Source organism: Gymnogyps californianus, chromosome 4 (assembly GCF_018139145.2).
Source record: "Gymnogyps californianus isolate 813 chromosome 4, ASM1813914v2, whole genome shotgun sequence".
Lineage (NCBI taxonomy): Eukaryota > Metazoa > Chordata > Aves > Accipitriformes > Cathartidae > Gymnogyps > Gymnogyps californianus.
The window spans coordinates 36,812,619-36,828,864 of record NC_059474.1 but is presented as its reverse complement, the minus strand read 5'-3'; the positions used below and the strand labels follow the sequence as shown (position 1 = coordinate 36,828,864).

The following is a 16,246-nucleotide window of genomic DNA, read 5'->3' as shown; positions in this document are numbered from 1 at the left end:
ATTCACAACCTACATGAAGAAACCTACATACCGGGTTTTGTGAATGTTATTTTTAGGTATGTTTAACGGGAGCCTATTTAGTTTTTCAACAGAAGCATGGGTAATAAATCTGCCTGGAACTTAAGTTTCAATCAGTTAAAATAGACTAATCCTCTCTCTCAAAACATTTCTACAAGACAGAGACAAGATTCCTCCTATTCAGCAGGCAGTCATCAGAGAACGCATCTACAATGTTTAACATTGCCTCCTCTGCATAACTTTTGAACCTGCATTCCCCATGTCTCAATCACTACTCCTATTACCTGGCTATACGGTATACAATGCTTTAAAGCAGCTTCTTTTCAACTTCAGGTGGTAAGGCAGATGGGGACGAAAAGGGAAAGTAGTATTTTGAGAAAAAGGGACATAATTAAAGTTAAAATTAATTTGCCAAAGCTATCAGATCCTAAACAAATAATACACCTAGAAAAGCATGATACAATTTAGCAAACAGTATTTAATTTAACAAAAACCACCAAATGCCTCTGGAACTGAACATCAATTTGCTAACATTGTTTATCCTACACAATTTAAAGAGTTTTAAGTCTTGTTTTGCAAGCACCCTATAATCATTCACCATTCTGTCTTCCTCTGATCTTAAAAGGACTGCCACAAGCTGAAACATCAACAAAAATGTTTTACAAAATTGTAAAAGCCTGTTCCACAAAATTCAGAGTCAAGAGATATAAATTTACTATTTGTTAACATACTTTAGCTAAAGTTTTATAATTAACTCAAATTGATATTAGAGTTAAGAAGTGACATTTCTCCAGTATCACAAATCTAGGTTTCCACACAGATTAAATGTGGTACGCACATAAGCACAAAGCAAACCCACTCTTATTTATAGCCAGAAAGAGGAAAACAGACTATTCAGAATGTAGCCTTCCGTTTGCACTGATTCTTATAGCCCAAAATATGCCCCAACAGCTCCCCCCTTAGGGAGCTGCAGAAAAAGAAGTTTTGGAAGAGTGGTCCCTTAGTCACTCAGCTTCAAGGTCAGAATACAAAATTTATTTTGAAACAGCTACCGTGTTGACATAATTGCTTTACCTAATACTCCATACAAAAAGTTATAAAATGATCAGGAAAAAAATGACTGTATTCTAAATATGCTTCTTAATTGTATGTAAAAAATGAAACGGCTGTTTTCCACAGTTTATGCCCTAAGTTATAAAACCAGCTTAGGTTAGTTTATAACCTAAACTTTAAGAACTTGAGTTAAGAAGAAATCTACGATCACACTACTATCATATTATCATCATTAGTAAACATACCACATTATGAATCTTCTTCCTATTGGCAAAGATATGAAACCAAACTATTTACAAGAACTGTTTCTTTTCTCTGCCCGTTCAGCAAAGTGAAATGTAGCACCAAATAGATCTGACAAGTGATCTGATCTTTCCTCAGTCTCCTCTTCCTAATTTTTCCAAGATACTCAGACCACTACTTTCAAATTTGCCTGTGCTTCAGCTACTTGAATTTGCATTTCTAACATAGCTATACTATGTTTTACTTCTAATAATGAACATATCTAACTTTGAGACAGTTCATTATGCCACACACAGCAGTGAACAGTAATTCAGATTTAAAAGTGGTATTCCATACTAACATTGCATATAAATTACAGATAAAAACATGAACTGAAAAATTACAAGGTGAAATTCTTTTAGCAAGGGAAGTAAAATTCTTTGGTGAGCATAGAGACAATGCATGGAATCTGTTTCTTTGCATTAAAATCTTGCCGAGTTGAGCAGGACTCGTACTCTGCCACTCTGCGATTTACACGAGTTAAAATCTGCATGAGTTCAAGTTTCCTTGCATGTTCCTTCAGCATTTTACACAGTGACTGAATAAACCAGGAGCCTTCAGCTGAATTCCTCCAGGAGTAATAGCCTGTGGAAGAGAGAGATGTCAAACTGATCAGGTGTAGCAGCCTCTGATACAGGACAGGATAGCAATTAGGGGAACAATGCATTGTTTCCAATAGCAATCAATGTTTTAAAATAAAAACTCAAAACCACTAACCAACAAAATTTAGATTTGATAATCTCCCCAAATTCCAACTCAAAAGATTTTTCTAATCCTCTCATCTTTTCTAATCTAAGAAAACTTTAAGTAGGTAGAAAATCAAAAGGCAGGAAAACTATCTTCTGCTGCAACAGTCTTAGCCATTAATCACTTACTACTTCTTTGTAGAGTACACGTTTATGAAGGAGAGGTGACAGTACAGATGGAGCCAAGATGTAAAATGGATTTCAGTGTCACTATCTTCAAGACTATGTGCATGAATTAAAGACTGGAACCTACTTCTGCTAACCAATAACGTAAAAGGCATACTAACGGCTTTGCCACTACTAATTTTGCTTAAGGATGCAATGAAAATAGAGTCAATAGGCAAATAACATGCTGGTGTTTATCACACACTTCTGTATGTGCATCTACAGATATCTGATTGTTTTGTTCTCTCAGAACTAATAACACCTTTTACTTCCGGCTGTAAATTATTTGCACAACTCAGATTAACTGAATTTATAGCAGCTGAACATTTGAGGGTTTGCTAGTTAGAAAGATGTATATTCAGGGTTTGGGGTGGGAGGGCTTGTAGAAACTGAGAATAGCAACTACCTCAAAAGGAAATCAAATCAGGGGAGAAAAAAATGACTGAGGGAAGAAAATTCGTATTTCCATGAAAGAAAACAAATGAAGTAGTCACCCACTGACTGGATACAACTGCAAATTGTCATTTACAATATTAATACAAGCTGATATATAGATACAATTTCAGGAACAAAAATTTCTTTGCAAGTCTCTCACCTGGAGCTGTAGAATATGCATACAGGAAGTCTGCTTCTACAGGTATTTTTTGACACATTGTTTCTTCTGATCCACTGTCTGCCTCAATACCGGAATCTAATTCTGTCCCTCTACAAGCCTATTTGGTGGAAAAAAGAATGGAAAATACAATTAAAAAATCAAGAAATAAAGGCAGCGATCATGATCAGAATATTGATTTTTTTTTTCCATTTTAAAGACGATAATATCCCGATTAAAAAACTGCAAAAATAACAAGAATTTATATGTCACATTTCCATTAGACAGACTCAGAAGAAAAGTAACCAGCATTTATTTAAATCAACTACACAGTTTGGTTAAGAAAGATATTAATTCAAAAGTGCATTCAGAAACTCACTAAAATATTGGCTAGTGTTCAGAAAGATTTTACTTAATCCATAGAATTAAGGTAATGCAATCTGAGCTATTACAAATACTGCCCACCTAGTAGGGCAGACTGTGCCACTTTTAGATCTGAAGAGAATCTTATTCTGAAAGTAATTCCATTTAAATCAATTTTAGAAATAATTAACTTCTTTGCACTAATAATTAATGGGAAACAATATTTTTTGTAAGTATCCAGCTGATTTGATGATCATTGTTCAGCTGTACATTACCTGAATGAAAAAGAGCTTGGGCTTTCCTGCTAAACTTCTGCACCTGTCACCTCTGAAAAGGCTTGTTAGCACTTTCAGTTCAAGAGGGCCATCTGTACCATAGATGAATCCTTCATCACCATGGCTGAGCAACACGCAAACAAAACTGCTTCGCTTGCTGTGATCTTCTTCAGAAACTTGAAAGAAAAAAAGAGAATTATCTTAACTTCTTGCATTCTGTAAAAGCTTTGAACATTTGATGCTTCCTATGTGACAGCAGTCTTTAAGAACTAATTTCCATGTTTAGAAACCTCCAACCAGTCTTCACTTCTGAAAAAAAGGAGCCAGCCTACTTTACTTCAGGAGGTTGGACACAGAAAATCCCAAATTAAAGGCCAACCCTACCCGTGCTAAGACATGGCCACAGAACTAGGCCAGGAACCCTGCGAGGAGACAAAAGAGGGTGTTCCCACAGTGTCTCTAAATCTGAATGGTATGCTTCGCTCATGCAGTAATGGTCAACAGTCTTGTGATCTGGGATGGGACTGATGGGAAGTTCTGAGTTTTGGGAAAGGATGAGGAAGCCTTACCTCTCTTTCCAATCAGAGATGCTTCAACTACTTGTATTACATGGGAACTGAAGGTAGCATGAAAGTTGCTGCTGCTGCAGGGACCTAGGTAATACCATTACCCCTCTCTCTCTCACTCTTGCCCTGTAGCAAGGTCTAGAAAGATTTTTTCAAGCCTCTGAGTTTTGTACATAAAGACACTTAAGCTTGATAGAAAGTGTTTGTAGATTTAATTTTTTTTTTTCCATCTTGTGCTAGGCAAAGAGCATAGAACAGATATTCTCTGATGTCTTTTGTTGCCCGACATTGTGAGGATTGTACTTGAGGATCAAGATGATTCTTTTAAATATATGAAAAGATACAAACATGGTTTAAAAGAAAGGATCCAAAAGGAATTCTGAGTGGGAAACTCAAGAAGATGCAAGAGTGTGTAGATGAAAAGTGTAACAGTTCCAAAAGCTGAAGTCTTCTGTTTAGAGCTTGCCAAAACACTGAATTTCTATTCTGGAAAAAGATTGATTTAGATTTTTCTCAAGCGATGCACACTCAGGCATTTCTACAATCTATGGACAAGCACTGCATCTAGAAGAGTCAGGAAAGGCTGTTTTTTGGGAATCTCTAGTTAGGCTGCAGTCTCTAGTTTACACTGTCTATTTGGAGGCCTTATACCACAGGTAAGACAGAGGTCTTTCCACTTTCAGCTACTGTCAACAGACAGGCTGCAACTGTACTAATAAATTAACCATGCCTGGGAGCATTCCCTGGCATAAACATTAACTGGCACTAAAGAACCTACATCTACGTTAGCAAACACATTTAAAGAAAAAAAAAACCCAAACAGGATTGCTGCAGGCTAACTGGCTGTTGGGAATAATCCCTGGAACACTTTTACTGTTGAACTGTGACCTGGAACAGTCTGGGAGAGCGCTAGTAGGCATGAGCCACAGTCATGCCAGAGCACCTTCCAACAGTTAACTAGAATAGCCTGTGTTCCAGATCTACACAGACCTCCAGGCACCATTTAATTTACTGGTCTAGATGTAGCCAAGTCCAAACAAAGCAGGACTAACACAAACAGTAGTATAAAGCTCTCACTTGACAGAAAGGTGTTTTGTTTCACAAGTCAAGCAAAAGATGAGTTGTTTCTCTAAAAGAGTAATTCAGTTCACACACTTGCAGTTCTGGTCCCTCGATCAGAACCCACCCTGGATCAGAACACCTCTTGGGCCACACCAGTAAGCATATAGCACAGAACCCCTCTACCCAATTAAGCAGGTTTCTTTCCAACTCACAGAGCTTCAGTGATCCCAGGGTCAGAATATAAATCAGTCTGCATTTAAGTTTCAGCCTTTTTTCCAGCCTTCTTTAGAAGATGAAAAAGGATACGGAGACAACAGTCATGGCACAAAAGATGGAGAGACAGCAAAGATGAATAAACATAGAAACTATGATGTACATGTCATCCTTAGCAATAAACCACCAGTAGGTGTGAAATACCATCTAAAAGAACCATGGAAGAAGAGATGTGAGGGCTAGAGATGTATTTGGAAACAGTGGTTGATTTAATACACACACTGAACATATTATTACTTACCATTTTTCAATAGTTTAAAAATGTCCTGGCATGAAAGATCATTGTTGATCTTGATTTTATATCCCAACTTCATAAAAACTTCTCTGACACTTGCAGCATCCGCATCTGTACCCGAACGCGGTAACATCCCTATACATAAGACAAATGTTATTATTTTTTATATGATATAGATGGCATGGTCTGATTGAGTCAAATTCTTTTCTCACTTATACCTGTATCAGTCTGGAATATTATTCCATTATTCCAGATTCACTCTAACAGAAAAAACATTGCACTGTTATACATGCACACCATCTCCCTCTCTCTGTACCTATATTGTAGATCTATCTACTCCTTATTTTTATATCTACCTATCTATATAAAGACATAAAAAAGGATTTCATTTGCAAAACAGAAATCATGACTAAAAGGTAAGATGAACTTGTACTGCTTACCAACTTTTCTCCCCATTACTGCTATACCCTGATCTGTTCCCTCTATGCGTATTTGGAAGAACGCACTGAAATGAATCACACCCATTCAAACCACTTAATTTTAGATTGCAATCAAAATTGGCCTGCATATTTAATTTTGAAGAATAATACATGCCACTAATTTATCTAAATTACAGAAAGAACTTAAAAATTTGAAAGTGGTACCAGTCTGTCTGTGGAAGTTCTTATTGTTTATTATTACACATTCCCCCATCTCTGGATAATCCATTCTGTAACTGTAGTCTGGCAGAATTCCAGAGTCCATAGTCTTGCTAGGAGGTAGGTTCTTTCTGTATAGAAATCAGACAAACTTTAGGTGTTAATTTCCGATCTCTCTTCTCTAGTTTCAAAATAATAATAAAATAAGGTTATTTTAGCAAAACCCATGAAACTGGTAAGGTTTGCTACTTGTTCCCTAGAAGTTCCCTCAGCAAGTTTACCGATGACACCAATCTGAGTGGTGTGATTGATACTCTAGAAGGAAGGGATGCCATCCAAAGGGACTCTGACAGGCTAGAGAGGTGGGCCCGTGCGAACCTCATGAAGTTCAACAAGGCCAAGTGTAAGGTCCTGCACCTGGGTCGGGGCAACCCCAAACATGGATACAGGCTGGGCCATGAGTGGATTGAGAGCAGCCCCGTGGAGGAGGACTCAGAGGTATTGGTGGATGAAAAACTGAGTATGAGCTGGCAATATGTGCTAGCAGCCCACAAAGCCGATCGCATCCTGGGCTGCATCAAAAGGAGTGTGGCTAGCAGGTCGAGGGAGGTGATTCTCCCCCTCTACTCCGCTCTTATGAGACCCCACCTGGAGTACTGCATCCAGCTCTGGGGCCCCCAGCATAACAAAGACATGGACCTGCTCAAGCAGGTCCAGAGGAGGGCCGTGAAGATCATCAGGGGGCTGAGCACCTCCCCTGTGAGGACAGGCTGAGAGAGCTGGGGTTGTTCAGCCTGGAGAAGAGAAGGCTCCAGGGAGACCTTATAGCAGCCTTCCAGTACTTAAAGGGGGCCTACAGGAATGATGGGGAGGGACTCTTTATCAGGGAGCATAGTGATAGGACAAGGGGTAATGGTTTTAAACTGAAAGAGGGTAGATTTAGATTAGATATTAGGAAGAAATCCTTTACTATGAGGGTGGTGAGACACTGGAACAGGTTGCCCAGAGAAGCTGTGGATGCCCCCTCCCTGAAAGTGTTCAAGGCCAGGCTGGACAGGGCTTTGAGCAACCTGATCTAGTGGAAGGTGTCCCCGCCCATGGCATTAGGGTTGGAACTAGATGATCTTTACAGTCCCTTCCAACCCAAACCATTCTCTGATTCTATGACTCTAAGTTACGTCTGTTAAATCAGTTCGTAGATCTGATTTAAGACTACTCAAGACTGTACTTGCCCAAAGTTTAAATTAAATAAAACTGCTTTGTATAGTTATGCTCCCAAATAAAACTTTTGTTTCAAGTTCGGTAAAGTGTGCACATACACAAATCATTTAAAAATAAAAAAAAGTGAAGTCATTTGTATTTGTAGTAATCTTCTGTGCAACTTGTAACAAGCTTAAAATTTAAAGAATCAAGGAAGAACTGTGTCTAAAATGATAATGCCTCTGCACAGTAGAATATGAAAAATTAGTTTAAGGAAACCAACTATTATATCAACAAGAAATCACCTGGGTTTTTTTACTATCACCTTCTGAAAGCTATGTACCTGGAGGCAAGATCAGCTCCGAGATTGTAAATCTATTCTGAATTCTAACCAAAAGTCATATTACCATTGAATTTTCACAAGTAAATATTCAAAAGCTAGAAAGACCAAGACTCCATACGCAGCTGTAATTCTGCCTTAATGAGCACGCTAACTACACCACCACTCATGACTCTGCAACGGCTGTCAATTCTACTCAGTCCATATATGCTGAAGTCAGTATGGATTTTCTCATTTAAGCACATGGGTAAGTGGTTACAAGACTGGGGCCCACTACCATATTGTGTTCTACAAATAAAAAGTCTGTAATGCTCTTAAATCTAATTTTCATTGAAATACTAAAAAGAATGACTTCAGACACAAATTAAGTTCCCAGAGAGAGTGTAATCTGATGATAGTGCTACACCAGTGTAACAACTAGCTGTCACTAGGAAGAACAGGCCTGCGTTTCCTCCCTTCCACCCCGTAAGTTCCCCTTGCACTTGTGCTTCTGCACATACAACCCTACAGCAGGTGAGCTCAAGCAGCTGAACTGTCTGCCACAGGTTCAGGTGAGCTCTAGAAGCACTTCAAGGAAAGGGGTGAACATTCAGCCCGGGGTGAGACAGAGAAGTCTCTTTTCAAGAACAGCTAACCACTTGATTATATTGTTAAGGCAAGTCTAACTGCACCTCAAGTGTTTTGCTTTTTAGTTCCTTGTACATACACATGGCCTGTTCTGACAGAGACTATATTTTCAAAGTCAGTACAACAACTCTAATAGTTGTTTGAGATTATTATAATTTACCGTAATTGAAACTTTTCCTTTTAGCATTATTTCTTCTATGGCTCTCACCTTCTGTTACAGCACAAGGTTCCTCAAGACTTAAATTGAAGACTTAAACCAAAAGTACCTCACTTACCCTTTGGAACCAGGAATGGATTTTGCATCTGTCAGATCTTCCCCTGAATGTGGTCCATCTCCTATGTCTGCCATTATGGCTCTCAATTATCAGCTTGAAAACATAAGAAAATAGAAATATATGACAGTTAATTTTCAGATGAAATAATACCTTCAAATTGCTTAATTTTTGTTAGATTTCCTTAAAGCCTTACACAATCAGAGAGCAATTTTTTAGAATTACAGAGAAAACAGGCATGTTAAAAGGGGATAGTCACACAGAATAACATTAGCCTAGGAGTATTAGCTTTGGTAGGCAGAAAATAGCATTTCTGAGTAATCCCTACATATCTTATATTTGAAAGAAAAACATGAAATATTTTTCTAAATTATTGCATTCTAAAACAACTCTGGGAAAAAGACTCTGCAGATCCCTGTGACCAAATCATTGAAAATGCCTATAAAAAGCAGGATAAGAGACAAACAAATTGAAAACAATCTTTAAAATACTGTAATGTCCCTACATGCATTAGCAGCATTTTAGTATTATGAATATTGTATCATATATGGATCCTTCCATCTCAGTAAGACAGAAATTGAGATCCAGAACCAACCAATACAAGTTATCAGGTGTGTGCAAAGACTAACATAGAAGATTAGATTTTGGGTCATAGTATTTTGAGAAATAAATAATTTCTCTGCATTCCATTTCAAATGAAACATCACTGCATGCAATCCTAATCGGTGTATGTGAAGGCAATTGCAATATAAATAAAATAAAACCACAACAATATAGCTTTAAATAGTTGATGAAATGAACTCTATGCTGTGGGCCGCTATTTACTTTTGATCAGAACACAGGACAAGAAATGATGATTGATACCAAGCCAGAAATCAATTTAAAAGCAACAAACCTCCCTCCCAATTACTCTGTGTGTACTCATGGAACACATTATCACAAGTTACCTTTAACTCAGGATTCAGAAAAGGATTAAGCAAGATAAAGCTAAATCACCAGATACGGCAAAGTAATAAATGCTTAGAAGTGAAATAAGTGCTTAGACCTCAAGAAACAAACAAGGCACTACAAGGTAAGAATTTTAAAGAAACTTACTTAGCAGATATATTTATGGTAAATAGGCATGTATAAATAACCAGACCAAGTAGTAAGATTTGCCGGTCAGATATGATGAAGATTCTTATTTAAGGCTTAGGTTCTTTGGTGGCAAACTATATTTGCCATCTTACACCATCATATTATTATTATGTTAAGTCTCTTAACTTCATATCTATACTCCAGCTAGTACACCACGAACACCCATTTTCTGTGGCAACAATTACTGATGCATCAGAAGCACTAATCTGGGTATGTATAACCCTCTTTCTTTTCCTTGTTTCTTAAAGGACATTTACTTACATTTTTAGTGACTTCAAAAGATCTTCAAGGTTACTCTGAATACTATTTCTTTGTGTCCTGGTTTCGGCTGGGATAGTTAATTGTCATCTTAGTAGCTGGTACAGTGTGTTTTGAATTTAGTGTGAGAATAATGTTGATAACACACTCATGTTTTAGTTGTTGCTAAGCAGCACTTATCCTAAGTTAAGGACTTTTCAGTTTCCCATGCTCTGCCAGCAAGCAGGTGTGCAAGAAGCTGGGAGGGAGCATAGCCGGGGCAGCTGACCTGAACTAGCCAAAGTGGTATTCCATACCATGGAACATCATGGTCAGTATATAAACGAGGGGGAGTTGGCTGGGAGGGGTGGATCGCTGCTGAGGCATCGGTCAGCAGGTGGTGAGCAACTGCATTGTGCATCACTGTTTTTTTTCTTGGGTTTTATTTCTCTCTCCCCCCCCCTTTTTTTGTTATATTCCTTTTCCTTATTATTATTGTTACATTTCTTATTGTTATTATTATATTTTAAACTGTTCTTATCTCAACCCACAAGTTTTACTTTTTTTCAATTCTCCTCCCCATCCCACTGGGAGCAGGGGGGAAGGAGTGAGTAAGTGGCTGCGTGGTGCTTAGTTGCTGGCTGGGGTTAAACCATGACACTTTGTATCTTGGAGCACTGATGTAATTAAGAAATCTTCTTGCTCACAAAATTATTCCAGACTTGAGAACTGTATCATGTAAATTAGCAGCACACAGGAAATTTCCTGAAAACCAAATTACAAAAGTATAAAATAAGCTTGATATTTTAGAAATAGATTTTCTAAAATACATTAGTGCCTTATATTTTAGAAATTCACTTTAAAGACAGTATCATGGGGCAGGAACTACATCTATGATGCTGAACTTGCCTGCCTAGCACCATGATCCGGATTCACTCATCCTACCTTCAAAGTCTAATTCCTTAGAAGTTCCCTATGTGAAAAAAGACAAGCACTTCCAAAGGGTAATTCAAGTACCTAAGATCCGTGGCACGACAGTGATCCAACTCTATGCCTTATGACTGGGCAGGGAGCATTAGCACTGACAAGAAAGCCTGGTCTAGAGTGACAATTGGTGTGTCCACCCAGCTGTAACTGAAGAGCAGAGCTTCTGATCCCTGGGAAGTGAAAGAATGGCTTTCATTGACAAGAACACTAGAAGTACCCCTGCTCCAGCAGAGCCTAGCTTCCAGGAGTTTCTATGCCTCTTTCAACCCTGTCCGTACCACAATCATCCCTGACTTTGGTTCCCAGCTTTCCTGAGCTCTCAGCCCGACACTTTTGAACAAAACTTTATTTCGTAGGAAAGCATCCAGCCAGACTGACCCACAATTCTGATGCTACTCATGCTGTTCCTTCTTCTGGAGAAGCACTACGTGCAGAAGCACAACCCAAACCCTTCACTGTGACTGGGATTAATAGAAGAGACAGGGAAAAGGTTAACTTTCTTCCTTGTTTGTTCTTTGTCTGCCAACAGTAATGAAGAACCACACCATATAAAAAAGCACAGTATCACGTACCAACTCCATTATCAAAACTAGCCAGCAGGTGTACTGTGTAGCAGCGTAGCCATGTCAGCATGGAATTCAACTTCTGCTAAAAGCCCAGGTGTTTATCCCAGCTGTCTGGCACTGTGAAGATCTGCAGTGCCAGTGCTGCAAGTACATGAACCAGCTAGTGTAAACTAGTAAATATGTGCCTACATGAGCTGTGGTCACCTCCTGTCTTATCATATGAGCCAGCCTGGGCTACCAATAACTACTTAGAGAAAGACTCAGCTAAAGTATAGGGAAAGCTAACAACTCTCTGGCCAACAGATGAGACCTTGGAATCATTAGGGAGGGTAAGTGGATCATTAGGCTGCCTTGGGTTCACATCAGGTGTGCTCCAACCAAACTGTTGCAGCTCATTAGGGACTGGTTTTAGTAAGCTAGTGGGAATAACACTGGTCAACAGCAGCAGACTTAAGTAGGCAAACTGGAGACCTAACAGACTGGGACCACTGAATGCTTCTCCAACACAAATGTTAAAGCATGCTGCAAACAATAAGAAAGATGTTCAACATTTAAGTGACCTTAAATTAAGACTTATCTCCTTGACCCTTTTGCAACCTTAAAACTCAAAACTCTAAAACTGCTGTCCTTGATCCAATGCCAAAGAAACAATGACATCTGAAGAAGTAGCTAGCAAAACCTACAATTACAATGAACTACAGTACTTTGTTTCTGAAAAATTTAAAACACATTTTGTAGTACTGTATCATAAAAGTATTTCTTACTAAAGCTTTTGCAAGCCTAGCTCGCAGCCTACAGTTTCACTTGTTTAATGAAGTGTTAGAGTTTACTGCATTCTACTGCATCACGACTGGAGTTTGTCTAAGAGTCTTCACAGAAGCTAGAGAGATAGTGAAGAAAAACTGGGTATAATATGTTAGGTATTTAAAACATACATTCATTATCTTCAGAATAGAATCTGTAACTCACCTTTAATATCCATCAAATTCTGAGCACCTTAACGCACCAAGTCACCTGCACTTCTTTAAAGAACAAAAGACATCCACAAAGAGATATCTGTTTTGTTGCTAGACACTCAAACGCACATTTTAACCAGCAGTACATTTTCTGCTCTAAAGCACTAGGCAGGGTAACAGCAACGCTCTCTGGAGGACGGTGCTGATTCTAACAAACTACTAAGAATTGCCTCATCTTGGTTTAGGTAATGCAATGATGTCATGTTCTGTCAAGCAGAATACACATTTCCCTGTAGAGGATGATCTCATGCTGTTAGGGATAGGGGAAAAAAAAATATCAGGACAATGCATTAAGAATTTAATTAAAAATTGTTATTCTGCTCCTTGATATTCTTTTCTCTGAAAGCTTAGGTAAGACGAGCTTTCAACTGTAAGGAAACGCAAAAAACAAGTAGCTGAAATGAGCAACAGCATTTTTCTAATCTAGCAGAATATGTTCTGTAGGTTTTAGGAAGCTTATTTTACAATATTTTATCAGAAAAAAAATAAAGTTTTTAAAAAACCCTATGAGACAGAGATAGCGAATATAAAGATGATGCTACAATGATCTTTACAGGTACTAAGTAGTAAAAAATAAAGTGGTTCAAAAAGGTCCAAAACTACGCCCAGCAAGCTACCAAAAATGACCAAAGTGTCTCTGTATAGCAGTAAAAGCAAAAATATATTTTGCCTCATATAAATGCAGTTGTTCCAATGCTTTTCTTTTGATAGGAAAATTATAAATAAAAACATTTTTACTCCATTCCAGCCTGGATTTACTTATTCTACCTGGACCTAATGAAAATAAATTCACATCATCATATATCACCACTGCCATAAGAACCATCAGGTTTCTTTTTAAAGCAATATTTATTTGAATTGTGAACCAACAAGAGAAATTAATGATATAGTGATAAAAATAATACCAAAGCTTCTCAGACAGGGAAGGAAGCAAATAACTGAATTGTCTCTAGTTACCAACTGTATCTTGAAATATGCAAACCACAGGAGACAAGACAACACATGTTCAGTATATGTCAGCTGCTACAAAGCAATGACTGTAGCAGTATTAAAATACATGTCCGAAACAGAAACCAGTATCATAAAACATGTCCTTAAAGATTAGAAAAGGGCAGTTTTCCACCTCACATGACTGCAAGAGAAAATGTCAAGCATTCAAAGAAGGTATTTTATGTACATAAATATATACATGGCACATTGCAATACTAATGAAGACATGCAAATTAAGAATTTTCCATTCTACAATGTATAATGATAACCAATAATTATCTAATTAATAACAGAAGGAAAACATAGAAGCTGACTGTATGAAAAAACTAAAAACATTTGGAATATACCATCACGTTTTCTGTGTGGCATTATCCCCCTATTAAATGCTGCTACCACTGAAGGAAGCATGCCAACACTGTGTCAGCTATTCACATTACTTCTGGTCTGGATGTGGTTGTTGGAAAGCACTGACACTGGGCCAGTACTCTGATCTTCCAAAAGCAAACAGACTTTGTTTTAGTCAGCATTCATCTGCAAAATCACCAAGACCTGAAATTATTCTGAGAGTAGATGGGACCCTTGCTTATTAATTCACCTACACCTATTAACCACATCACCACCGCAACAGATAATAGCCCTGTCAGGCTCCTTAACATTAAGGACAGGATGTGTTATTTTCAAACCTACCAACTGATGAGAAGCAGATAACTGAAGGAGAGAATTACGAGTTGGAAGGTAAAAGACTAGATTACCAGTGCTATCGCTCAACCCAACAGGGAAAAGGCAGGACACAACAGACCTCGGACAGGGCCTTCTACATGCTATAAAAACTTAGTCACAGTGTCTGTGAGGGCCTCAAGTATGCCTTCCCTGCACTGGCAAGATCAGTACAATAGAGGTAAGCCTCCGTACCATTGCCCCTGTGACCCTCGTCTTGGGATGATGCCTCTCAGCTATCGCACACTCACTCTTTGTTAGCAACTGGGTCGCTGCAGAGCCATTTTCCAGATGAGATTTAACCCGCTGTCTCCAAAGCTTTATTTTGGTAGATCCAAATGCAGATTTTGACCCTGTGTTTCCAGTTAGTTTACAGTCTATCGGAGGGACACCAGAAAACAGTTTAAAATTCAAGCTTCCCCCCCCCCCCTTTTGTTTAGGCAGCTTCTCCACAAAAACAGACTTAAATGAGCAAATTGTCTGCCTCAAGCTTCTGGAAAACTCATAACTAAGCCTCCGCACTCTCCCTCCAGGGAGGGCGAAGCGGCGAGCGCTGGGACGGCACCGGAGCCAGTCCCCTCCCGCCGCGCCCGGGAGGCAAGGCGCTGTGGTGGGCGGAGGGAGGACATCCGCCCCCGACAAACAACCGCCCCGCCGCCGCAGGACCTGCTGTGGCAGGAGCCCCGCAGGCAGCCGGAGCAGCAGGAAGGCGGCGCTCTGACCCGGGCCCGCCCCACCCCGGACGAGCCGCAGCTCCCCTCCCGGCCCAGGTGTGGGGAGGCTCCCGCTCCCCTCAGCCGGTGCCCTGCGGGAGAGGCGCGGGCGGCCGCCCCCGCCGGACCGAGGCCCCGCGGAGCCGGAGAGCCACAGCCTGGCGCCGGGCAGGCGCCAGCCAGCCAGCCAGCCCTGCCCTATTCCCCCCCTCCACCCCCGCTTTGTTCGGCCCCGCCACCGCCACTTACCGGCACTGCCGCCTGCCCGCTCTACCGGCGCTGCTTTCCGACCTGCCTTCCCCGGGGCTCGGCTCGGCGCTGAGAGAGCACCGCTGCTGTACGCGATCGCCTCGCGGCCCCTCTGGCTCCTCCCCGGGCGAGGCGGGGCGGAGGAGCGCGCCCCAACGGCACGTCGTTCAAACGGCAACGGCGGCAGCGCGCGGGCTGTGGCGGTGAGTCGGTGTCGGGGGGACTGCTTTCCTCATACCCCCCCCCCCCCCCGAGGCCGTTCCTCGCCGTGCGAGGCCGCTCCCGGCCCTGAGGGGAGGCGGCGTGAGGCCGAGCCGAGCGCCATGGCTGGGGAGACGGGCGGGGTGGCCGCCTCCGCATCCCTCCCCGCGGCCTTCCGGGCGCCGCGGTGCCGGTACTCCCGCCGGTCCCCGTCTTCCTAGCGCGGGGCTTGCCGCAGCCAGCCGGGCCGGGCCCGGCCCCGCGGGTGTGCTCTGTCACACGGGGGAAACATAAGCAACTGCGCCCTTCGGCTGCCGTTACGCCCCGATTACCTCCGCACCACGCGCCTAGGGGTGCCCACGCGAGCCTTACGTGGGTTTGAGTGCTGAGCCTGTTATAGCTGCCCGAGAGCGAAGCGTTACGCTGCGCTTAATGCTGTTGTGTTTGACTTCGTGTAACCCAAACGCTGTTGGTTTTTGTCTTTTGTTTTAGTTCCTCTGTGTGATGAAAAAATTTACCTTTCTGACAGAATGGTGGTTTATAAAGATAATCGCCGTCTTAAGTAATTTGTGGGGATGATTACCAAATGAGAGGCTGTCTTTCAGATTTCAGCGAGCTAGATAAGCGCAGATGTACTGGACTCCATCAGAGCAGGACCTTCCACTTACAGTGGGGTTTATCTCCCACCACTGCGTGGTGAAAGCTTGGAAATTGTGCAGCCCATTG

The 16,246-nt window shown here is 40.9% G+C and overlaps 1 protein-coding gene across 2 annotated transcripts; it reads right to left on the bottom strand.

The window, feature by feature from the left end:
* Positions 1-482: 482 nt before the first annotated feature.
* Positions 483-15,369, bottom strand: CASP3 (caspase 3). 2 transcript variants are annotated; one of them, XM_050895664.1, is made up of 7 exons: positions 15,320-15,369; positions 8,711-8,803; positions 6,275-6,399; positions 5,637-5,765; positions 3,495-3,670; positions 2,860-2,977; positions 483-1,938 (listed from the first exon to the last, which is right to left on the bottom strand). In XM_050895664.1, the coding sequence occupies exons 2-7, from the start codon at positions 8,782-8,784 to the stop codon at positions 1,712-1,714; spliced, it is 849 nt and encodes a 282-aa protein (XP_050751621.1). In that variant the 5' UTR covers positions 8,785-8,803; positions 15,320-15,369; the 3' UTR covers positions 483-1,711. The 2 variants fall into 2 exon arrangements, with proteins under 2 accessions (XP_050751621.1, XP_050751622.1); XM_050895665.1 differs by lacking the exon at positions 15,320-15,369 and adding an exon at positions 10,106-10,141.
* Between the last annotated feature and the right edge of the window lie 877 nt (positions 15,370-16,246).